This window comes from Conger conger, chromosome 1, assembly GCF_963514075.1.
Source record: "Conger conger chromosome 1, fConCon1.1, whole genome shotgun sequence".
Lineage (NCBI taxonomy): Eukaryota > Metazoa > Chordata > Actinopteri > Anguilliformes > Congridae > Conger > Conger conger.
Genome location: NC_083760.1, coordinates 96162687 through 96186204, shown reverse-complemented (window position 1 = coordinate 96186204; position 23518 = coordinate 96162687). Strand labels below are relative to the sequence as shown.

The 23518-nt window shown below is 49.8% G+C and overlaps 4 protein-coding genes across 8 annotated transcripts; 1 reads left to right on the top strand and 3 right to left on the bottom strand.

Annotated features, from left to right (window-relative positions):
• Positions 1–886: 886 nt before the first annotated feature.
• Positions 887–3667, bottom strand: LOC133134573 (zinc finger protein 853-like). Of its 2 annotated transcripts, none has more exons than XM_061250778.1 (3): positions 3180–3667; positions 2733–2826; positions 887–2250 (listed from the first exon to the last, which is right to left on the bottom strand). In XM_061250778.1, exons 1-3 carry the CDS (start codon positions 3477–3479, stop codon positions 1499–1501), a joined length of 1146 nt encoding a protein of 381 aa, XP_061106762.1. In that variant the 5' UTR covers positions 3480–3667; the 3' UTR covers positions 887–1498. The 2 variants fall into 2 exon arrangements, with proteins under 2 accessions (XP_061106762.1, XP_061106770.1); XM_061250786.1 differs by having other exon boundaries at positions 2733–2821.
• A 541-nt stretch (positions 3668–4208) lies between these two features.
• Positions 4209–6726, bottom strand: LOC133134588 (zinc finger protein 182-like). The gene is made up of 2 exons (XM_061250796.1): positions 6284–6726; positions 4209–5394 (listed from the first exon to the last, which is right to left on the bottom strand). Exons 1-2 carry the CDS (start codon positions 6581–6583, stop codon positions 4681–4683), a joined length of 1014 nt encoding a protein of 337 aa, XP_061106780.1. The 5' UTR covers positions 6584–6726; the 3' UTR covers positions 4209–4680.
• A 105-nt stretch (positions 6727–6831) lies between these two features.
• On the top strand, positions 6832–10615 carry LOC133134515 (zinc finger protein 467-like). 4 transcript variants are annotated; one of them, XM_061250737.1, is made up of 4 exons: positions 6832–7505; positions 7806–7934; positions 8155–8248; positions 8698–10615. In XM_061250737.1, exons 2-4 carry the CDS (start codon positions 7809–7811, stop codon positions 9525–9527), a joined length of 1050 nt encoding a protein of 349 aa, XP_061106721.1. In that variant the 5' UTR covers positions 6832–7505; positions 7806–7808; the 3' UTR covers positions 9528–10615. The 4 variants fall into 4 exon arrangements, with proteins under 4 accessions (XP_061106721.1, XP_061106714.1, XP_061106711.1 ...); XM_061250730.1 differs by having other exon boundaries at positions 7773–7934; XM_061250727.1 differs by having other exon boundaries at positions 7769–7934.
• Positions 10616–14213: 3598 nt separating this feature from the next.
• LOC133108514 (zinc finger protein 335-like) lies at positions 14214–21135 on the bottom strand. Its single transcript, XM_061218121.1, has 6 exons — positions 20747–21135; positions 20171–20273; positions 18885–20079; positions 17494–17737; positions 16547–16649; positions 14214–16455 (listed from the first exon to the last, which is right to left on the bottom strand). Exons 1-6 carry the CDS (start codon positions 20939–20941, stop codon positions 15197–15199), a joined length of 3099 nt encoding a protein of 1032 aa, XP_061074105.1. The 5' UTR covers positions 20942–21135; the 3' UTR covers positions 14214–15196.
• Between the last annotated feature and the right edge of the window lie 2383 nt (positions 21136–23518).

Below are 23518 nucleotides of genomic sequence, written 5' to 3'. Positions count from 1 at the left end.
ATATCTTCTCGGAAGACTGCAACATCAATTAGGACATCCAGAACCGGGTCAAAAAGCCTCATCCTCCTTTGGACACCTCAGGGATCAGGTGTTCTATAACAGCAACCTGCACCTTACCACCAACATCACAGTGTATCAGGCAGTGTATCTGTCCACACTTCTATATGGGTACGTGATGTGGACACTCTCTAGCCACCACCTAAAACAACCTCACTCCTTGTGTGCCTTTAGCGCATTTTGAAAGTGACCTAGCTACCATGGCTGACCACCATCTGAGATTTGGCCACCATCAGAATACCACAGCACCGCCTGCCCCGGAGAATCCTAGACAGACACATGAGACTGTCGTCTCTCTGCTGGTGGACAGAAAAAGCGCTACAAAGACCAACTGAAGATCTCCCTCCAGAAGTGTGGAGTAGACACTGATGCACTGGAGAAAATGACCTCTGACCGGACCAGTTTCCATAGGTCATGTAATGAAGGGGTGCAGCAGGCAGCGGAGGCTTTTAACCAGGGCTGCAAGTGACAGAACATCAGGCTTTCATATACACTGTCTGTGGCAGGCATCGGACTTACAGTCACCAGCCAACCCAACGCAGTAGTTGAGGGCATGATTGGACACGATGGACTACGTTAAGCTAGTAATGCTGATTGCAACATTAATGACTGGCAAGTATGAATCAGAGCAACTGATTACCTGTGATCAGCTGTAGAATAGGAGTCAACTATGTAAATATGAGTAATTATGTAACAATACACAAGGAGTGACTTAACGTGAGATATTGTCACTGTGCTGCAATCACAGACACAAGGCCATTGTTATAACTGTTATACAAAAGTTTTACCAAAACATTTATAAATAATAAACAAAGAACTGGACAGAAACTCAGGTTCAAACTTGTTTTAATATGTATTTTAAGGACAGAAAGGAGCACTTCTGAAGTGTTGCTAGGTTACTAGTTTATATCTCTAATACAATGAATCAACTGTACGTAAACATGGGCGGCCGGTTAAGGTACATGACTGGGACCCACAAGGTCAGTGGTTCAATCCCCGGTGTAGCCACAATAAGATCCGCACAGCCGTTGGGCCCTTGAGCAAGGCCCTTAACCCTGCATTGCTCCAGGGGAGGATTGTCTCCTGCTTAGTCTAATCAACTGTACGTCGCTCTGGATAAGAGCATCTGCCAAATGCCATTAATGTAATGTAATGTAGCCATTTGGTTTTGCTGAGTTAGGAGTGACCCATCATTAGATAATGTCACTCCTTTGAATGTCTCTCAGCCAATCACAATGTGAGGACAGAAACAACGGTTGGATAAATACGTTGTTTATTTTGAAACAAAAGCAAAATGCAAAGCTTTGCTGTTGTAGTGATATGACCTTTTAGCCACCTGTGAAACAGACTGGAACGTGGTCTGCTCGCAGCAGTGTCAGATAGTGAGACGGCTGGAGGCTTTCAAACAGGCATTTCTGATCAAAGCCTTCACCATTAGCAGTCAGACACACTTTCGCACCCGCGCGTGAATCCTCTGGTGAGTTTTAAGAATATCGAGACGATGGAAACACTTCCCACACTCAGTACAACTGTACGGTCTCTCTCCGGTGTGGCTCCTCAGGTGAATGATAAGATTACTGTGCTGCTTGTAGTCCTTCCCGCAGTATTTGCAGCGGTATGGTCTCTCTCCAGTGTGAGTCCTCAGGTGAATCTGCAGATGGTACTTTCTGGAGCAGCCCTTCCCGCAGTAGGAGCAGAGGAACGGTCTCTCTGTGGCGTGTGAGCGGTCTGCTGGGGAGTTCTGGCGCTTTCCGGCGGAGTTCTGCAGAGTCAGGGACCCCACCCTCCCCAAGCATGGCCTCAGCAGCTGCTGCTGGCGCACCACGGGACGGGCCCTCCCAGCCCCCACCCTGCTCTCCGCCTGCTCCCTGTACCCCCCCTGATGGGAGGGGCCTATTCCTGACCCCGCCTCCTCAGGCCACACGACCTGCATGCCCGCTTCCTGTTTAAAGGGCCCTGCCCCCGACACGCCCCCCTCTGGGACAGGAAACGCACCCCCCTCTGGGACAGGAAACGCACCCCCCTCGGTAGCGTAGCAGAAATCTGCATAGGCCTCCTCACTGTCCTCCTGCAGCATGTCTGGCTCCGCCCAGCCCAACTGCTCTGGGGCTGCGACCGGGCCGGGCTGGACTTCAGCCTCCGAGTCCCGATTCAGCCTGGAGTCCCATTCAGCTCCAGCTCTCCTCTCAGCTTCTGTGGAGGAGCACACACACGCACACACACACACACACACACACGCACACACACACACACACGCGCACACGCACACACACGCGCGCGCACACACACGCGCACACACACGCGCACACACACACTTATAATAACTGCAGGCAACTACAGAATATGTATGTACAATCGTTAACTAAAGCTGGGAATGGATAATGTGCAAGATGGTTCTTTGTTGACAATTATTCCCCTTAGATTTGAATCAAACTAATATGTGGACTAAAAGTGTTCTTGAGTGGGTACAACATCCTGATTGATCATCGGTTGCTGTGCTAATAATATTATCAAATGAAATCTGAATGTGCAGCAAATTTTATACAAATTCCATCTCCAATTCTGAACTTAGACTTCCTAAAACCAGTATACAGATAAAAATATAAATATTAGTTATTGGTTGAAAGTAATCTAAACCTGTTTAGTGTGATTTTTTCGTAGAGTTCCCAAATTACCTAAAATGTCCCCCCTCCAATCACCGCCCAGGCTGTTCTCCTGATCCTCCTGTCTTTCCTTCTTAATGACTGATTCAGAGAGGAGTTCACTGCGCTGAGAGAGAGAGAGAGAGAGAGAGAGAGAGAGAGAGAGAGAGAGAGGGGGGGGAAAAAAACGTAGCTAGATAAATTAATTTGACATGGTTAGTCAAATGAATTAATTCAAGACAAAGACGAATGAGGGAAAAATGAAAAACATTTAGGCTACAAAGTATAAATAAGTACATGGTATCGTATTCTGCTTGATAGGTTATAAGCTATTAAATATGTACATCAGATGTCGCATACATTTACACAATCTAGATCAAACGCGAGAGAAAAGTGGTTTCTTTGCCGAGTTACCGAGGCAAATGTAAACCGTGCAAGGCGTTTTTAAACGGTTATTGAGAACTGACTTGAATAACTCACCTGCTCTGCCACAACACAGTGTCGGTCCTCCTCCTCCGTGGGTAAACAGTACCTCGTCGCAAACACATCCTTAAACTCGTCTCTTTTCCGCCCGTTCTCACGAGCAGTCTTCAACTCACTCTCCATCTCCTGCAATCTCATCTTCAGCGTTTCGTTCTCTTTCTGACTATGAATAATTTCCAAACGCAGAACAGCGGAACCATCTTCAATAAGTTTGCCTATCTCAGCCACAGCATCTTTTGTCAACGTATCCAAAATAGTGTGCAACTGTTTCTGAACATCAATACAGTAATAAGCCATTTTAGCTTTTAAGCGACAGCGCTGTTCGTCATATAGCTAGCAACCTAATTACCCAAAACAATGTGTAATTGTACACGTAAAAACACTTCGTGATTCTTTACAAATCCGCGTTTCTCAACAGTGAACAGCAAATGACTACCGAATGTCATACGTCTCCCAAGGATTTGTTTTGGAAGGATTGTCCGGCAACTTCCGCAGACGTCACTACGACCTCGAATAACTACCGGTGGATAAATGGGGAGAGTACTTCAAACAAAGAGCATAAAAGAAAGACGAGGCGAGCCAGGCAAGAATGAATGGGAGCCAACATAGCAGATTATCGTTATTAAAGGTACAATAGGTAAGATTTTTGTGTTAAAACATTGTTACAAGACCATTGTAAATCCCTTCCTATCATTGAAAAAGGCTCACCGACAGTTGACGAGCCGGCACTCTGGACAAAAACATAGTATAGCTGTACAATAATTCAAGCTCATTGGTTGAAAATTGGTTCCAATTGCCACAGCCAATGGCGTTTCAACGTCAGCGCGTTCACAGAGAAGGGGTGGGTTAAACAGTGTTGTGGTTTGAGCGTGTCTGTTGCTGCAATTCCTCTCTTGACCGTTAGAAGTCCGAAATTACCTATTGTACCTTCAAGTTAAATCAGATCTAATGCAGCACACATTTTCTGACCGTGTTCATTTTGCACGATTCTTTTCAAACATTCAATGCCCTATGAATGACAACAGGTTCACGGCAAAAGTTTATTAATGCTCATGTCCACAAAGTACAATACAGAACAGATTATGACCTGATACAACAAGTATGGATTCAGAGCATCAGATTCTCATACCTTCATTTGTAGAATAGGAATCCACACCAAACTGTTTAGCTAGCTCAGTATTTATGTAACTAAGATATTTGATATAAAACACATTTTCTTCATCGTGCATATCAGCTTCAGCAACTACAAGTTGATATTGTATTATTGGTAGCATTTAGAACGGTGATCATACTGATAGCAACATTAGAGACTGGCAAACCTGACCTAGAATAGGAGTCAACTGCTTAAATGCTGATATTGAGATTGCAAATATTTGTTTTTATTTTGAAACAAAATGACAACATAGATTTGTTTTTGTTATGAAAACAAGACAGTTTACCCACCCGTCAATCACAAAATATGTCCTCAATGCAATATGCAATTAGCAGAGGAACTGAGTCAAACACACTTTTGAACCCGCGTGTGAATCCTCTGATGAGTTTTAAGAATATCGAGACGATGGAAACACTTCCCACATTCAGTACAACTGTACGGTCTCTCTCCGGTGTGGCTCCTCAGGTGAATGATAAGATTACTGTCCTGCTTGTAGTCCTTCCCACAGTATTTGCAGCGGTATGGTCTCTCTCCAGTGTGAGTCCTCTGGTGAATCTGCAGATGGCACTTTCTGGAGAAACCCTTCCCACAGGTGGCGCAGCTGAATGGTCTCCCCTGCACGTGGTTGTGCAGGTGTCTCGTCAGCGATGTTTTCCAGGAGAAGCTCTTCCCGCAGTAGGAGCAGAGGAACGGTCTCTCTGTGGCGTGTGAGTGGCCTGCCAGAGTCTCGCTTGCTAAGGAGTTCTGGCGCTTTCTGGCGGAGTTCTGCAGAGTCAGGGGCCCCACCCTCCCCGGGCACGGCCTCAGGGGGCCCCCCTGGTGGGAGGGGCCTATTCCTGACCCTGTCTCCTCAGGCCACACAGGCCGCATGCCCACTTCCTGTTTAAAGGGCTCCACGTCCAACACCATCCCCCCTGGGGTTGCGAGCAGGCTGGGCTGATTTCTAGGTAGAGTTTCCAAATTACCTAAAATGTCCTCCCTCCAATCACTGCCAAGGCTGTTCTCCTGATCCTCCACTCTTTCCTTCTTAATGACTGATTCAGAGAGGAGTTCACTGCTCTGAGAGAGAGAGAGAGAGAGAGAGAGAGAGAGAGAGAGAGAGAGAGAGAGAGAGAGAGAGAGATTAAAACAGGAAATAGCTACTGTAATAATAGTGGTAGTTGTATTATACGGTGCCTTGCGAAAGTATTCACATTGATATGGCATTTTTCCTATTTTGTTGCCTAAAATTGATTTTTGGGAGGTTTGTATCATTTGATTTACACAACATGCCTACCACTTTGAAGATGCTAAATATTGTTTATCGTGAAACAAACAACAAATAAGACAAAACTGAAAACTTGAGCATGCATAACTATTCTAAATCAATACTTTGAAGAGCCACCTTTTGCAGCAATTACAGCTGCAAGTATCTTCGGGGATGTCTCTATAAACTTGGCCTATCTAGCCACTTGGATTTTGCTCCAGCTCCTTCAATTTGGATGGGTTCCGCTGGTGTACAGCAATCTTAAAATCACACCACAGATTGGCAATTGGATTGAGGTCTGGGTTTTGACTAGACCATTCCAAGACATTTAAAAGTTTCCCTTACATCACTCGAGTGTTGCTTTAGGGTCATTGTCCCACTGGTTCGAAGTTGCTGTGGCCAATTTTGAGAGACAGGTAAGCCCGTCTCCTGGCTGAGAGTTGGATGTGTTAGCTACAGGTAGCGAGCAGTTGGTTTATAGCTAGCTGCCGGAATGTGAATAGAATTTCACTAAATATTGCCAAAACCCCAGCTTTAAAACAAGTAGGCTACATCGTAAACAGATGTAACATATGAAATATGTATGTAGCATATGCGAACATTGCAACATTAACTTAGATTAACGCGAGTTAATAATGAAATGTAATCTGAGCAAGGCGTTTTTAAACTTCTATTAAGAGTTTTAACTTAAATATCTCTTACTTGTTCTACCAGGATACACCGTCGGTCTTCCTCCTCCGTCGGTAAACAGTACCTCATTCTAAATACATCATTAAACTCTTCTGCTTTCCTTCTGTGCTCACGGGCAGTCTCCAGCTCTCTCTCCGTGTCCTGCAATTTCATCTTCAGCGTTTCGTTCTCCTTCTGACGATGAATAATTTCCAAACGCAGAACAGCGGAACCATCTTCAATAAATTTACCTATCTCAGCCACAGCACCTTTTGTCAACGTATCCAAAATAGACTGCAACTGCTTCTGAACATCAATACAGTAATAAGCCATTTTAGCTTTTAATCGCTACACCACTGATGTAATTACCAACAAACTCTTGTAATTTTACCCGTCAAAACATCAATTTATTCTTAACATTTTTAAGAGTTAACTGCAAATCACTATCGAATATAATTCGACTCCAACTCCAAAGATTTGTTTTGGAAATTGGGACGAATTTCCCCGCAACTTCCGGAGACGTCACTATAAACCTTTAATCACTTCCGGCGGAGAAAGATAGTGTGGTATTTCAAATTTAAATGGTCAAAGCAGCCGTACTGTCTAGTTCGGAATGGACTTGAGTTGGGAAATGTCAAGCTTGTTTCAGTTGATTTTATTTGGATTCAATGGTAAAATTATGTGTGTGGGAATTAAAATCACCGTCAGTGTAGCCGTTTCCTAAATATGGGGCAAATCTTCTCAATACAAACTCATCATACTCGCTCCAGCGTGATTCAGTGATTTGTCGTGATTTTTTGATGATATCTCTTTCTTTTTGGTTCAGCCTAGAAAAAATATTGACCCTCGAACATTTTTTTAATGATATTGCCTGATTCTATTGATGACTGGGATATGAGCGTTGGGGCTGTAATTCATGCTGGAGGGAGTATGATGAGTTTAGACCACACTCATAGAAAATGAATGGCAGAGTCATCAGGAATTCTATTTCCGGGCAGCCATCTTGAGGCGGTGCCACTTGCAGAAAAAAAAAACAATTGAATGGGCTTGAATGGAACCACGTGATCACGTTTCCTTTCCAGTTATATTTCAGTTCAATTGTATAAACAAACTGAATCGGTTTCATCGTTCAAGTGTGAAGTACTGTGTACTCCAATTATCCCCCGGAAGTGTTTAAAGGTTCTTGCTGACGTCTGGAAGTTACAGGAAAACCTTTCCCAAACAAATCCTTGCAGTCGTGTGACATTCTGTGCGGGTTTGTAGTGAACTGATTTGTTGCAGTAAATAACTTTTTAAGCATTCTTGACATTCGTTCTTACAGATGTTTGTTGTTGATTAAATTGCTAGATATATTACCAACAGCGGTGAGCGCTTACAAGCTAGAATGGCTTATTACTGTATTGATGTTCAGAAACAGTTGCAGTCTATTTTGGATACGTTGACAAAAGACGCTGTGGCTGAGATAGGAAAACTTATTGAAGATGGTTCCGCTGTTCTGCGTTTGGAAATTATTCATAGTCAGAAGGAGAACGAAACGCTGAAGATGAAATTGCAGGAGATGGAGAGTGAGCTGAAGACTGCCCGTGAGAACGGGAGGAAAAGAGACGAGTTTAAGGATGTGTTTGCGACGAGGTACTGTTTACCCACGGAGGAGGAGGACCGACACTGTGTTGTGGCAGAGCAGGTGAGAGATATTCAAGTTAGTTCTCAATAACCGTTTAAAAACGCCTTGCACGGTTTACATTAGCCTCGGTAACTCGGCAAAGAAGTCGCGTTTAAGCTTACATGCGGTTGTATACGACATTTCATAACATTTAGGCTATCAAATATCTATTTATTTATGCTTATGCACAATTCTTTTTCTCAATTTTTTTTTGGTTTTAATCTTTCTCTCTCTCTCTCAGAGCAGTGAACTCCTCTCTGAATCAGTCATTAAGAAGGAAAGACAGGAGGATCAGGAGAACAGCTTGGGCGGTGATTGGAGGGGGGACATTTTAGGTAATTGATTACCTTCAACCAATAACTAATATTTATATTTTTGTCTGTATACTGGTTCTAGGAAGTCTATAAGTTCAGAATTGGAAATGTAATTTGTATAAAATTTGCTGCACATTCAGATTTAATTTGATAACATTATTAGCACTGCAACCAACGATCAATCAGGATGTTGTACCCACTCAAGAACACTTTTAGTCCACATATTAGTTTCGTTCAAATCTAAGGGGAATAATTGTCAACAAAGAACCATCTTGCACATTATCCATTCCCAGCTTTAGTTAACGATTGTACATACATATTCTGTAGTTGCCTGCAGTTATTATAAGTGTGCGCGTGTGTGCGCGTGTGTGTGCGCGCGCGCGTGTGTGTGTGTGTGTGTGTGTGTGCGTGTGTGTGCGTGTGTGTGCGTGCGCGTGTGTGTGCGTGTGTGTGTGTGTGCTCCTCCACAGAAGCTGAGAGGAGAGCTGGAGCTGAATGGGACTCCAGGCTGAATCGGGACTCGGAGGCTGAAGTCCAGCCCGGCCCGGTCGCAGCCCCAGAGCAGTTGGGCTGGGCGGAGCCAGACATGCTGCAGGAGGACAGTGAGGAGGCCTATGCAGATTTCTGCTACGCTACCGAGGGGGGTGCGTTTCCTGTCCCAGAGGGGGGTGCGTTTCCTGTCCCAGAGGGGGGCGTGTCGGGGGCAGGGCCCTTTAAACAGGAAGCGGGCATGCAGCCCGTGTGGCCTGAGGAGGCGGGGTCAGGAATAGGCCCCTCCCATCAGGGGGGGTACAGGGAGCAGGCGGAGAGCAGGGTGGGGGCTGGGAGGGCCCGTCCCGTGGGGCGCCAGCAGCAGCTGCTGAGGCCGTGCTTGGGGAGGGTGGGGTCCCTCACTCTGCAGAACTCTGCCGGAAAGTGCCAGAACCTCTCCCCTGTCCAGAGAAACCACAAGAGAGACCGGCAGTTCAGCTGTGCCACCTGCGGGAAAGGCTTCTTCAGAAAGCACCACCTGAAGTCCCACCAGAGGACTCACACTGGAGAGAGACCTTACTGCTGCAAGTACTGTGGGAAGGACTACAAGCAGCTGAGCAATCTTATCAGCCACCAGAGGAGTCACACTGGAGAGAGACCGTACGGTTGTACCGAGTGCGGGAAGTGTTTCCACCGTCTCGACAATCTTAAAGCTCACCAGAGGATTCACACGCGGGTGCGAAAGTTTGTCTGTTCATTTGCTAATTGCCAGGAAAGCTTTGATCAGAAATACCTGTTTGAAAGCCACCAGCTGTCTCACGTCATCTGAAAATGAGTTTTTTCTATCTGTTCATTTTGAGCAGAATCTGAATCTTAATGTTTATGTTCTTTCATTTCTCCTGCAATATAATGTTCCTGCACCGTTTAGTATGAAATTAAATAAATGGTTCATTTTGTTCCTTTTCTCCCACATTGAAACTAACCTTACAGACCCACTTGGATGATACCGATCGATAGTGTCGTAACTAGCCAGATAGTTTGATTTTATAAGATTAAATCTTAACACCAAACTGTGTCTAGAACAGGGATGGGCAAGGCAGAGTTATGTAATTAGCCTAGTCATTTTTATTATCTAATTTATAAGTGAATCGGTCATGGTGCATATGGCTAATTAGCTGATTGAGCCAGGATAACTGGTGGCAGCAAATTCTGCACACACACAGGACTGGAGCTGCCCATCCCTGCTATAATATTGACGTAGCCTCCCTTAAATAAGACTTATCCTGGTGAAAGAGAAAAATATGTTTTTTTACTGTCCTGGAAACTGCTACAACTTCATTATTTCTTTATCGACACTAAAACAAATGTTAACGCTTGATCAGTCAAGTCAGTTATTACTGGTTACCTAAATTCTAACAATGTTTTTTCTCAGGAGCAACAGTGCTCATTTTGTTTTTGTTTTTGTTCCTACAAAAATGGATTTTGTTTTTTTCAGTTGGATAACTGCACAGAAAAGGTTTTATATTTCACTCGGTGTTTCAGATTTGTGGGTTTACTGCTGACACGGGCCGCTGGGCCCCATCCTGGGGGGGTCTGTCCTGTGTAAAATAACGTAACGCGTGAGTTTCTCTGTAACGATGTAGCAGTGGCATTGGAAAGGGCATGTTGAGCTGGGACTGATGAAGACGACAACGTTGCTTCTGTGTCGACGCCAAACAATCACGGTCTTGCTTTAACGCACATGTTTAAATTCAGTGCGGAACTTCAATTCAAAACTCCCATTTCATTCTAATGACTTTGTATTGTGCCAAGTTTCAGCAAGAAATTATGCCTAGTTAACCACTGTTTAAATCTGTTTAAAATGAAAATCAGTATTATATATAAAATTTTCGTGTGACGACTGTTACCCCCGTTAATATCCTCACCAAGCTGCTATGTGGTTTAATAACTTGTTTACTTTATTATATGGAACCTTGCAGAAAATAAATTCTGTGGATGTTCATGCTAAACTGGGATTATAATTTGAAAGAGTCGTTTCGGTTGAATTTGTTCTGTATGGTCCAGGGGGAATATTTAGGCAACACCACATTTCAGCAAAACTATCATTCCGGGTAAGTGGAAAATCATTTCTGGTTCTTACCCCTTTTATCGTCAATGTTTTTGCTGGGGGACTGCAGAGTGTCTGTGCAGCCGGGCTGGGGGACTGCAGAGTGTCTGCGCAGCTGGGCTGGGGGACTGCAGAGTGACTGCGCAGCTTGGCTGGGGGACTGCAGAGTGTCTGCGCAGCTGGGCTGGGGGACTGCAGAGTGACTGAGCAGCTTGGCTGGGGGACTGCAGAGTGTCTGCGCAGCTGGGCTGGGGGACTGCAGAGTGACTGAGCAGCTTGGCTGGGGGACTGCAGAGTGACTGCGCAGCTTGGCTGGGGGACTGCAGAGTGTCTGCAGAGTGTCTGCAGAGGGACTGCAGAGTGACTGCGCAGCCGGGCTGGGGGACTGCAGAGTGACTGCAGAGTGACTGCGCAGCTGGGCTGGGGGACTACAGAGTGACTGCAGAGTGTCTGCGCAGCCGGGCTGGGGGACTGCAGAGTGTCTGCAGAGTGACTGCAGAGTGTCTGCAGAGTGACTGCGCAGCTGGGCTGGGGGACTGCAGAGTGACTGCAGAGTGACTGCGCAGCTGGGCTGGGGGACTGCAGAGTGACTGCGCAGCCGGGCTGGGGGACTGCAGAGTGTCTGCGCAGCTGGGCTGGGGGACTGCAGAGTGACTGCGCAGCTGGGCTGGGGGACTGCAGAGTGTCTGCGCAGCTGGGCTGGGGGACTGCAGAGTGTCTGCGCAGCTGGGCTGGGGGACTGCAGAGTGTCTGCGCAGCTGGGCTGGGGGACTGCAGAGTGACTGCAGAGTGACTGCAGAGTGACTGCGCAGCTGGGCTGGGGGACTGCAGAGTGACTGCAGAGTGACTGCAGAGTGACTGCAGAGTGACTGCAGAGTGTCTGCGCAGCTGGGCTGGGGGACTGCAGAGTGTCTGCGCAGCTGGGCTGGGGGACTGCAGAGTGTCTGCAGAGTGACTGCAGAGTGTCTGCGCAGCTTGGCTGGGGGACTGCAGAGTGACTGCGCAGCTGGGCTGGGGGACTGCAGAGTGACTGCGCAGCTGGGCTGGGGGACTGCAGAGTGTCTGCGCAGCTGGGCTGGGGGACTGCAGAGTGTCTGCGCAGCTGGGCTGGGGGACTGCAGAGTGACTGCAGAGTGACTGCGCAGCTGGGCTGGGGGACTGCAGAGTGTCTGCAGAGTGTCTGCGCAGCTGGGCTGGGGGACTGCAGAGTGTCTGCAGAGTGACTGCAGAGTGACTGCGCAGCTGGGCTGGGGGACTGCAGAGTGACTGCAGAGTGACTGCAGAGTGACTGCAGAGTGACTGCAGAGTGTCTGCGCAGCTTGGCTGGGGGACTGCAGAGTGACTGCGCAGCTGGGCTGGGGGACTGCAGAGTGTCTGCGCAGCTGGGCTGGGGGACTGCAGAGTGTCTGCAGAGTGACTGCAGAGTGACTGCGCAGCTGGGCTGGGGGACTGCAGAGTGACTGCGCAGCTGGGCTGGGGGACTGCAGAGTGACTGCAGAGTGACTGCGCAGCCGGGCTGGGGGACTGCAGAGTGACTGCAGAGTGACTGCAGAGTGACTGCAGAGTGACTGCAGAGTGTCTGCAGAGTGTCTGCAGAGTGACTGCAGAGTGACTGCAGAGTGTCTGCGCAGCTTGGCTGGGGGACTGCAGAGTGACTGCGCAGCTGGGCTGGGGGACTGCAGAGTGTCTGCAGAGTGACTGCAGAGTGACTGCGCAGCTGGGCTGGGGGACTGCAGAGTGACTGCAGAGTGACTGCAGAGTGACTGCAGAGTGACTGCAGAGTGTCTGCGCAGCTTGGCTGGGGGACTGCAGAGTGACTGCGCAGCTGGGCTGGGGGACTGCAGAGTGTCTGCGCAGCTGGGCTGGGGGACTGCAGAGTGTCTGCAGAGTGACTGCAGAGGGACTGCAGAGTGACTGCGCAGCCGGGCTGGGGGACTGCAGAGTGACTGCAGAGTGACTGCAGAGTGACTGCGCAGCTGGGCTGGGGGACTACAGAGTGACTGCAGAGTGTCTGCGCAGCCGGGCTGGGGGACTGCAGAGTGTCTGCAGAGTGACTGCAGAGTGTCTGCAGAGTGACTGCGCAGCTGGGCTGGGGGACTGCAGAGTGACTGCAGAGTGACTGCGCAGCTGGGCTGGGGGACTGCAGAGTGACTGCGCAGCCGGGCTGGGGGACTGCAGAGTGTCTGCGCAGCTGGGCTGGGGGACTGCAGAGTGACTGCGCAGCTGGGCTGGGGGACTGCAGAGTGTCTGCGCAGCTGGGCTGGGGGACTGCAGAGTGACTGCAGAGTGACTGCAGAGTGACTGCGCAGCTGGGCTGGGGGACTGCAGAGTGACTGCAGAGTGACTGCAGAGTGACTGCGCAGCTGGGCTGGGGGTCTGCAGAGTGACTGCAGAGTGACTGCGCAGCCGGGCTGGGGGACTGCAGAGTGACTGCAGAGTGACTGCAGAGTGACTGCAGAGTGACTGCAGAGTGACTGCAGAGTGTCTGCAGAGTGTCTGCAGAGTGACTGCAGAGTGACTGCAGAGTGTCTGCGCAGCTTGGCTGGGGGACTGCAGAGTGACTGCGCAGCTGGGCTGGGGGACTGCAGAGTGTCTGCGCAGCTGGGCTGGGGGACTGCAGAGTGACTGCAGAGTGACTGCAGAGTGACTGCAGAGTGACTGCAGAGTGACTGCAGAGTGTCTGCGCAGCTGGGCTGGGGGACTGCAGAGTGTCTGCAGAGTGTCTGCGCAGCTGGGCTGGGGGACTGCAGAGTGTCTGCAGAGTGACTGCAGAGTGACTGCGCAGCTGGGCTGGGGGACTGCAGAGTGACTGCAGAGTGACTGCAGAGTGACTGCAGAGTGACTGCAGAGTGTCTGCAGAGTGACTGCGCAGCTGGGCTGGGGGACTGCAGAGTGACTGCAGAGTGACTGCGCAGCTGGGCTGGGGGACTGCAGAGTGACTGCGCAGCTGGGCTGGGGGACTGCAGAGTGTCTGCAGAGTGACTGCAGAGTGACTGCGCAGCTGGGCTGGGGGACTGCAGAGTGACTGCGCAGCTGGGCTGGGGGACTGCAGAGTGTCTGCGCAGCTGGGCTGGGGGACTGCAGAGTGTCTGCAGAGTGACTGCAGAGTGACTGCGCAGCTGGGCTGGGGGACTGCAGAGTGACTGCAGAGTGACTGCAGAGTGACTGCAGAGTGTCTGCGCAGCTCAGCTGGGAGACTGCAGAGTGACTGCACAGCCGGGCTGGGGGACTGCAGAGTGACTGCGCAGCCGGGCTGGGGGACTGCAGAGTGACAGGTGGGTGCAACAGACCACAGTGGACGTCATTAAGAACAGAACAGAAAGTTTTAAGAATATAAAATGTAATCGAAGTGAGAGAATAGTGCAGAACAAACAAGATGCTGATCCTCCAAATAACATCTTACAGGAGTGCGATTAATATTTTTATTTCTTAATTCACAAAACAGGCATTCTAGAGCATGGCTTTTTGGATGCATGATTTTACTCAGTTTATAATCAGATGGGTGGGTCACCTCTTGCACCTGCTTTAATTGCATCCTGACACACACACACACACACACAACCTGGTGTCTACAATGTTTTTCACTTCTGAAACGAGTGCAACACAGCAGTTTGTAAGCATTATGGGCCAATTCCACAGGCTCAGATTAATCTGAACATTCCTAGCGCTTTACAGTGATGAGGGGCAAATTCGCCCCTGGTGCCATTTTGTGCCAGAATGGTCACCACACACCAGCTGAGGTGGAGAGGGAGGGAGGTTATTTAGCCTATTACATCAGGGGATGATTAGGTGGCAGGTTGATATGGATAATGGCTCCATCCATTGGGAGAGGCTAGGAAGAGATTAAAGTTGTCAGGCTTTCCAAAACAATACCTCTACAAAGGATGTGCTAGCATTTCCTCACGAGAAAGGAAAGTTCTGGAGTTCCTAACTTCTAATTCTAGCGATGAGAAGGACATTTTAAGGGGTTGGAATGTCCTTAAAGATAGCGGACCTAGATCGATTTCTGGGTGAAGAGCAAGAAAAAAAAACAAAAGAGTAGAAAATAAGCATTGGAAAGAGCCCAGCATCTCCTACAGCAGTGCCTCCATCCCTGCACTGGGAATTATTTGAACAGAGGGAAGATCACCCCCTACTGGCCCAACAACGCCAACCAAATACGAACCAAGCCCACACCTGTTCAACTTCAGCCTTCGGCAGGAGCAGGGGGCAAGCTTAGTCCTGGCCTAAACGGAGTGTCGATGGAAAATCGCAGTTAAATTAGAATTTAGTCCAGGACAAGGCTTATTCTGTGTCTGTGAAACTGGCCCTAAATTTAAATCCAAACGCAGCGGCGATGGTCTGTAAAGGATACGGGGGAGGAAGGTGGCCGTGAACAGCATGGAGCTCCGCTAGATGAGGCAGGTGTTTCTGAAGGCAGCGGGCCGGTTTCCCCCGCAGTGGGTCCTCATGTGGCTGCGCAGCACGCAGGGTTGGGTGAAGCTCTTCCCGCAGCCAGAGCAGCTGTAGGGCCTCTCGCCCGTGTGGATGCGCTGGTGCACCTTCAGCACGTACTTCCTGTTGAAGCTCTTGCCGCACACGCAGCTGAAGGTCTCCCCGTTGTGGCTGCGCTGGTGCGTCTTCAGCGTGCTCAGCTGCTTGAAGCTCTTCCCGCAGGCAGTGCAGCCGTGCGGCCTCTCCCCCGTGTGGATCTTCTGGTGCTCCTTCAGGTTGTACTTGCGGCTGAAGTCCTTGCCGCAGGTGGGGCAGCTGAAGGGCTTCTCGCCGGAGTGGCACTTCTGGTGCTGGCGCAGGTGGTGGCGGCAGGCGAAGCTCATGTCGCACTGCGCGCAGGGCAGCAGCTGCTCGCCCGTGTGGTAGCGCTGGTGGATGCGCAGGTAGTAGCGGCGGGCGAAGGTCTTCCCGCAGTGCGTGCAGGAGAGGCCGCTGCGCTCCGTGTGTGTGCGCTCGTGCGCTCGGAGCTCCCCGGGCCGGGCAAACCGCTCCTCACAGTGTTCACAGCGATGGGGCCGCAGCTCCTGAGCGCTGACCGCGCCCCCCTGTAACCCCGCCTCCTCAGGACGCCCCGCCGCCAGCCCCTCCCCCCAGCCCGGCACCCCCAGGGCCTCCTGTTTGACGGACGCAGAGGGCGGGGCTAAGCTGTACCCCGCCCCCCCCTCTGCAGAGAGACACAGGGCCTGGGGGGGCCGGCTGTACTCAACCCCCCCCTCTGCAGGGAGACACGGGGCCTGGGGGGGCCGGCTGTACTCAACCCCCCCCTCTGCAGAGAGACACAGGGCCTGGGGGGGCCGGCTGTACTCAACCCCCCCCTCTGCAGAGAGACACGGGGTCTGGGGGGGCCGGCTGTACTCAACCACCCCCTCTGCAGAGAGACACAGGGCCTGGGGGGGCCGGCTGTACTCAACCCCCCCCTCTGCAGGGAGACACAGGGCCTGGGGGGGCCGGCTGTACTCAACCCCCCCCTCTGCAGGGAGACACAGGGCCCGGGGAGTCGAGTACTTCCCTGTCGTCTCACGGCTGTGTGAATCTTCAGTGCTGGTGTCACCCCCCAACTCCTCATCCTCACTCAGCTCTCTGGCGCCCCCTACAGGCGGGGCTTCAGCAGGCCTGCTCATCCAATGACTGCAGCCCAAATCCTCTGCCCCGCCTCCTGCAGGGAAGGACAGGACAGAACACGCTCTTATTGGTCAGCCCCAGCAGGCTGAACCAGACCTGGGGGAAATGTGGCCCTATGCACTCACTCTCAGGACAGGAGCCCTGCTGTGTGGGGGGGTCACTGCCCCCCCAGTCCTCTTCACATCTCTCCTCCTTTATCAGGGGGGGGCCCTGCTCCAGGTCTGCCGGCTGAGACAGAGGTGAGAGAGGGTCACTAATGGGGAACCACAGTTTGTGCTCAAACTCTACACTGCACTTCACAATAAACACTGTACACTGCAGTCACATTAATGACACACACACACACACACACTGTACACTGCAGTCACATTAATCACACACACACACACACACACACACACACACTGTACACTGCAGTCACATTAATGACACACACTACACTGCAGTCACATTAATCACACACACACACTACACTGCAGTCACATTAATGACACACACTGTACACTGCAGTCACATTAATCACACACACACTGTACACTGCAGTCACATTAATCACACACACACTGTACACTGCAGTCACATTAATGACACACACACACACTACACTGCAGTCACATTAATGACACACACTGTACACTGCAGTCACATTAATGACACACACACTACACTGCAGTCACATTAATCACACACACACACACACACACACACACACACTACACTGCAGTCACATTAATGACACACTGTACACTGCAGTCACATTAATGACACACACACACACACACACACACACACACACACTGTACACTGCAGTCACATTGATCTGATACATATTATTGTAATACAAATGCCAGAACCTCCCGTTTATTTACGTTAATTCCCATAGAAAGTTTCCATCCCTGAATATTTCCAATATTTAGCAGCCTTAAAGAGTATCTATGTAAATTTAATATAACACCACACGCAACTGTAACCGATCAGCTGGCGTGTTGTTCTAATTTGTTAGATGTAACATAGCTTTTTTTGTTATAAGTTCATTCTTATTTAAACTCTCCCGGGCTTCACAAATACGGACCCAGTCCTCGTCATCCCGAAGGAGGTACTGCGTTGCCGCGGGTCCAGCCGACCTCAGCTCGCTCTCTATCAGCCGCAACCTCTTCCTCAGCGCCTGGTTCTCTCGCTGGCTTCGTGAAATCTCTAAAAACAGAAGAGCAGAACTATCTTCGAAAAGTTTATTTATCTCCGCGACGGCTGTACTAGTCAGTGCTTCCATAATGGAATTCAACTGTGCTTTGACAGAAACACAGTTTGACATTTTGCTTCATGAACTTGACGACAACCTCTAGACTCTGCGATGCAGCGAAGCTTTGTACTACTTTTGCGTGTCTCTGTAGTCTTCTAATAATACACTTTTCGTATTTTCCCACACATAGCACGAGCGGAACAGGTTTAAATCCACAGACGCTTTTCGGCCGCAGACTTACGACGTCACAGCTGCTCTTCTTCCTGTTTTTGAATAACTTAAAGGTACCTTAAGTGTCACAGTGCCACCTAGCGGGTTGGAGTATATAGCAGGAAACAGAAAGCGTCCAGACAGGGTGTTGGGACTATTTTTATAGTCTATATGGTGTTGGATTGCGGATTTACAAGGTGGCAACAACAATAATACATCCAGTAGGTGGCGGAAGTGCACTATACTTGGTTTTAAAACCGCCATAAAACTCAAAAGAAGAAGAAGTTCGTTAAAGCACACGTGTCGGTTCGCCAGGAGCACAATTCATATTTTAAATATCGCCCACATTTTCACTGCTAATTCCAACACTCATTCAGTGTGGTGGCTACATTCCAAATCGAATCGAAGGACCAAGAAAAGAAACAGGCACTCTTCAGTTTACAAACAAACATTTTAGCAACACAGTTCTACCCGTAGCCTATAGTTATCTTGTTTAGCAACATAGTCACAATGCAGTACATCACACACTTGGTAAGCCTGCTTTTATTGTTGGGAAACATACACATCCACAATTGTCCTGCCGTTAGAAACTTGGAAAATAAGTACTGAAAATAAACTCAAGTCATAAATACACATATACAGAAATGATATGCAGGTACATTAATTACAGATAAGACGACATGAACAGTATTTATTTATCGTAAGTTTAACCATCTTTCACATCTTTCATGCACACACAACCCACTGTATTCACATCGTTATGAACCTTATCACTGGGAGTGGGAATCACTAGGAATGGGATCCTCACCTCAGCTGGCCTACACACTGTGTCTGCAGACGGGCAGGTGGTAGTCACACAGACAGCTAGATGCATAGCATGTTAATCTCTGCCTGCAAACTGCATGGGCGGAGCTTTGCAGCAGTCCGTGATCAGCATCGTAACCAGACCTTTGGGGTGTGTTGTGCAGGGTAGAAGATCACACCAGATAGTCTGACTTGGCCGAGGAGATGGCTAAATGAAACTGCCATTCCCAAAAGCGGCTGTGCCAATCCCCCCGTAGTGCACGGCCATATGTTTGTGGAGGTTGTTGCGGCGGGTGAAGCTCTTGCCGCACTGCTCACAGGTGTGAGGCCTCTCGCCCGTGTGGGTCAGCTGGTGCTGCTTCAGGCCGGGCCTGGTGCTGAAGCTCCTCCCGCAGGCACAGCCGAAGGGCCCGTCCCGGTGCCGCCGCTGGTGGATCTTCAGCGAGCCGAGCTGCTTGAAGCTCTTCCCACACACGGCGCAGGCGTGCGGCCTGGCGTCCGAGTGCGTCTTCTGGTGCTCCTGCAGGTGGTACTTCCGGCTGAAGTCCTTCCCGCAGGTGGCGCAGCGGAAGGGCTTCTCCCCCGAGTGGATCTGCTGGTGCTGCTTCAGGTGGTTCCGACAGACAAAGATCCTGGGACACTGTGCGCAGGGGAACAGCTTCTCCCCCGTGTGGAAGCGCTGGTGTATTTTAAGGTAGTCCTGACGGGAGAAGTTTTTCCCACACTGTGCACAGGGAAAAGGGGCCGTCTCCACCCCCCCCTCTGCAGGGAGACACAGGGCCCGGGGGGGCCAGCTGTACTCAACCCCCCCCTCTGCAGGGAGACACGGGGCCCGGGGCCGGCTGTACTCAACCCCCCCCTCTGCAGAGAGACACGGGGCCTGGGGGGGGCGGCTGTACTCAACCCCCCCCTCTGCAGAGAGACACAGGGCCTGGGGGGGCCGGCTGTACTCAACCCCCCCCTCTGCAGAGAGACACAGGGCCTGGGGGGGCCGGCTGTACTCAACCACCCCCTCTGCAGGGAGACACGGGGTCTGGGGGGGCCGGCTGTACTCAACCCCCCCCTCTGCAGGGAGACACGGGGTCTGGGGGGGCCGGCTGTACTCAACCCCCCCCTCTGCAGAGAGACACAGGGCCTGGGGGGGCCGGCTGTACTCAACCCCCCCCTCTGCAGGGAGACACAGGGCCTGGGGGGGCCGGCTGTACTCAACCCCCCCCTCTGCAGGGAGACACGGGGCCCGGGGAGTCGAGCCCTTCCCTGTCGTCTCACGGCTGTGTGAATCTTCAGTGCTGGTGTCACCCCCCAACTCCTCATCCTCACTCAGCTCTCTGGCGCCCCCTACAGGCGGGGCGTCAGCAGGCCTGCTCATCCAATGACTGCAGCCCAAATCCTCTGCCCCGCCTCCTGCAGGGAAGGACAGGACAGAACACGCTCTTATTGGTCAGCCTCAGCAGGCTGAACCAGACCTGGGGGAAATGTGGCCCTATGCACTCACTCTCAGGACAGGAGCCCTGCTGTGTGGGGGGGTCACTGCCCCCCCAGTCCTCTTCACATCTCTCCTCCTTTATCAGGGGGGGGCCCTGCTCCAGGTCTGCTGGCTGAGACAGAGGTGAGAGAGGGTCACTAATGGGGAACCACAGTTTGTGCTCAAACTCTACACTGCACTTCACAATAAACACTGTACACTGCAGTCACATTAATCACACACACACACACACACACACACACACACACACACACACACACACAAACACTGTACACTGCAGTCACATGAATGACACACACTGTACACTGCACCGTGATTTAATCTCACAACTCAAACAGTAAGCCTATTCCTTCACACCCACCACTGGTAACTACCATCCCTGACAGCCACTACTCCAACCACATAAACACTAAAGACAAAATTATGTTCGAACTTGTAATAATGAGGATAGGTAGCTGCGAGGTTTTTGCATCACAACTGAAGTTTTGCACGGTCTATTTTTATAATCTCCAAACGTTTACGTGTAAGAATGCTGTTTTTGGCCCTGCTCCAAGCACCCTCCCCACTGTGCCCCCCATCGCGTACCTCTGTCTTCATGTCGCGCTGGATCCCCATCAATTTCCTCTTCAGCTCCTGGTTCTCTCTCTGGCTTTCAGATATTTCCAAACGCAAAACAACAATAATGTCATTAAAAAGTTTGCTTATCTCGACAACTGCAGACTTACTGAGCGCCTCCATTATCGCGTTCAGTTGTCCCATGACAGTATCACAGTTAGTCATTTTATCTAGTTGTCGAAGCAACCGCCGAATCTTAGGAAACGACCTTTAACGTTTACGTATTTTTTTGCTATTTGTGAAATGTTAGAATTGCCGCTCCGATGTAGTTTGCGTTCACTTATCATGTATTGTGTACAGTGTACATTTCCTCGTTCAGTAGGGCTCAAAAACAGAACCGAAAAAAAAGAAAAAAGTATGTCGCTTGTTAGTGACGTAAGATAGCTTTTTATTTCAAAATAAGTGTCCGAATTCACGTTCCATATTTCCGTCAGCCCATTTAAAGGTACAAAATCGCTTGTAAGTTGTATCGCTTGTAAGCAGAAGTTGCGTCGTAGGATACAGTACCCTGTAAAAACACGAACCTGCAGTTCGCCTCGAGACACTAATGAATATGTAACCAGACACTGTGGAACAAAGTAAAAGTAAAACAAACATAACTATTTACTGTAATGCCAGAATCCTAATGTGTCCGATATGAACACCTTGCACTGTAACAGTTCTTGTGTTCTTCGCTATTTTCAGTTGCTTCAGATATATGGGACGCAGCCAATGTTATGTTCATTATACAGTTTGCCCCATTCCTTATTTCCTCTATTATCGTTATTTTCCACATTGAATAGTTATACATGTATACAAAATGTAACATTAAACAAAGGGAACCTGAGTAAACATAAACCACAAATCATTGATTTAATGAAAAAGGTCAAACATCAGTCTTCTCACTGTCGGACACTGCAAGCACTCTCCACATGCGCGGTTGTGGTGGGACACGCAGCACGCGGACACCACGTGGAGTCAGCTGCATTCTCCTGAGCCGGCAGCAGGGGGCGTGTATGAGTGCGCTTGTACATCGTTCAGACATTCCAAATTTGGGTGTGATTGGAGATGCCACATTTTTTTGTTTTGTCCAGTGAGATTTTAAAAAAAATAGAGAAACGTTAATTATGACACTCCTGAGGCTGCCTCGCTGCTCCACTCACAGTCTTCAGCACAGCCACCTTCCCCAGGTCTGCTGTTATAGTTACAATAAGACCTGACTGAGACATGCCAGGTTGGTGGTTCAATCCCCAGTGTAGCCACAATAAGATCTGCACAGCCGTTGGGCCCTTGAGCAAGGCCATTAACCCAGCATTGCTCCAGGGGAGGATTGTCTCCTGCTCAACTGTACATTGCTCTGGATAAGAGCGTCTGCCATTAATGTAATGTAATGTAAGACCAAAATAGGCCCAACAATTACACAAATATTATGTATAATAGGGCTGAGACACCCTGGAGATCTACAGTCCAGTAGGTTTTCTCTCCAACACATTTCATTCAACAGCTAGGGGTCTTGCTGAGCTGCCTATTCAGGGTTTGAATGAACACCTACAGGTTCTGCCCAGTTATACATAATGTTTATGAAATTGTTGGATCCTTCTTTTGTCATGAGGTGGAGTTATCTGTATGTAAATTCTGAACCTGACGAGCTGGATTGGCTTCTCTGCCCCAGGCGACATTCCGTGCATGCAGGGAGCTGTGGAGCACGGGTGCAGGCAGGATGGACTGAAACAGGTCAGGTGCTGAGGCAGGTGAACAGCCACGTCTGCAGATCTCCCTGACTAACACAATAAGTTCTCACAACACTTCTGAAATGTTTTGTCAATGTTATAACATTACCACCACATTACAGCGACATTGTGAGAATGTTTATGTTATGTTATGTTTGTGTTAGCTGGGTTATTATGAAGATTAAATCTTATCTTCACAATTAAGCACCCACCCAGGGAAAGAAATTGTGTATTTACCCCTAAAATGTTTTTCACCCAGAACCCCACCCCCTAAACAAATTTGCCTGGGGGCTTGTTTCTGATCTTTGTGGAGGTGTTTTTGAGAGACTATTGGGATAGAACATTTCTCCTCCCATACCCAGCCATTCCCAGGCCCAACTCCTCCTGCTCCCAGCTCCTGCTCTCACTCCTACTCTCTGCTCCTGCTCCTGCTCCTGCTCCTACTCTCTGCTCCTACTCTCACTCCTGCTCTCACTCCTCCTCCTGCCCTCACTCCTACTCCTGCTCCCTGCACCTGCTCTCACTCCTACTCTCTGCTCCTGCTCTCACCCCTACTCTCTGCTCCTGCTCTCACCCCTACTCTCTGCTCCTACTCTCTGCTCCTGCTCTCACCCCTACTCTCTGCTCCTACACCTGCTCCTACTTTCACACCTACTCTCTGCTCCTACTCCTGCTCTCACTCCTGCTCTCACTCCTACTCCTACTCCTGCCCCTACTCCTCCTCCTGTTCTCACTCCTACTCTCTGCTCCTACACCTCCTCCTGTTCTCACTCCTACTCTCTGCTCCTACCCCTGCTCCTGCTCCTGCTCTCACTCCTGCTCCTGCTCATACTCCAGGCCTGACAGGGAAAGCACACTGGGTCAAACACGTCCTGGTCCCGGATTGGATTGGTGACTGGAGTGGCACTAAAGATCTGTACCCTGCTGATAAAAAACAGCTCAAGCTAGGTTTTGAAATGCCTAGTAGCTGGTTGACCCGTTTAGACCAGCATCATACTCAACATGGTTTGACCTGCTGAAGTTATGTTTTGAA

Bases quoted from the DNA above. Each gene is read 5' to 3' on its own strand.
- LOC133134573 (XM_061250778.1), bottom strand. From the start codon at position 3,479: ATGGCTTATTACTGTATTGATGTTCAGAAACAGTTGCACACTATTTTG. The intron at 2,827-3,179 runs GTGAGTTATTCA...TCTCTCTCTCAG, and splicing joins ACTGTGTTGTGGCAGAGCAG to CGCAGTGAACTCCTCTCTGA. The intron at 2,251-2,732 runs GTAATTTGGGAA...GCTCCTCCACAG, and splicing joins TTGGAGGGGGGACATTTTAG to AAGCTGAGAGGAGAGCTGGA.
- LOC133134588 (XM_061250796.1), bottom strand. From the start codon at position 6,583: ATGGCTTATTACTGTATTGATGTTCAGAAGCAGTTGCAGTCTATTTTG. The intron at 5,395-6,283 runs GTAAGAGATATT...TCTCTCTCTCAG, and splicing joins GGTGTATCCTGGTAGAACAA to AGCAGTGAACTCCTCTCTGA.
- LOC133134515 (XM_061250720.1), top strand. From the start codon at position 7,635: ATGGCTTATTACTGTATTGATGTTCAGAAACAGTTGCAGTCTATTTTG. The intron at 7,935-8,154 runs GTGAGAGATATT...TCTCTCTCTCAG, and splicing joins ACTGTGTTGTGGCAGAGCAG to AGCAGTGAACTCCTCTCTGA. The intron at 8,249-8,697 runs GTAATTGATTAC...GCTCCTCCACAG, and splicing joins TTGGAGGGGGGACATTTTAG to AAGCTGAGAGGAGAGCTGGA.
- LOC133108514 (XM_061218121.1), bottom strand. From the start codon at position 20,941: ATGACTAACTGTGATACTGTCATGGGACAACTGAACGCGATAATGGAG. The intron at 20,080-20,170 runs GTGAGTGCATAG...CCTTCCCTGCAG, and splicing joins GCAGGGCTCCTGTCCTGAGA to GAGGCGGGGCAGAGGATTTG. The intron at 16,456-16,546 runs GTGAGTGCATAG...CCTTCCCTGCAG, and splicing joins GCAGGGCTCCTGTCCTGAGA to GAGGCGGGGCAGAGGATTTG.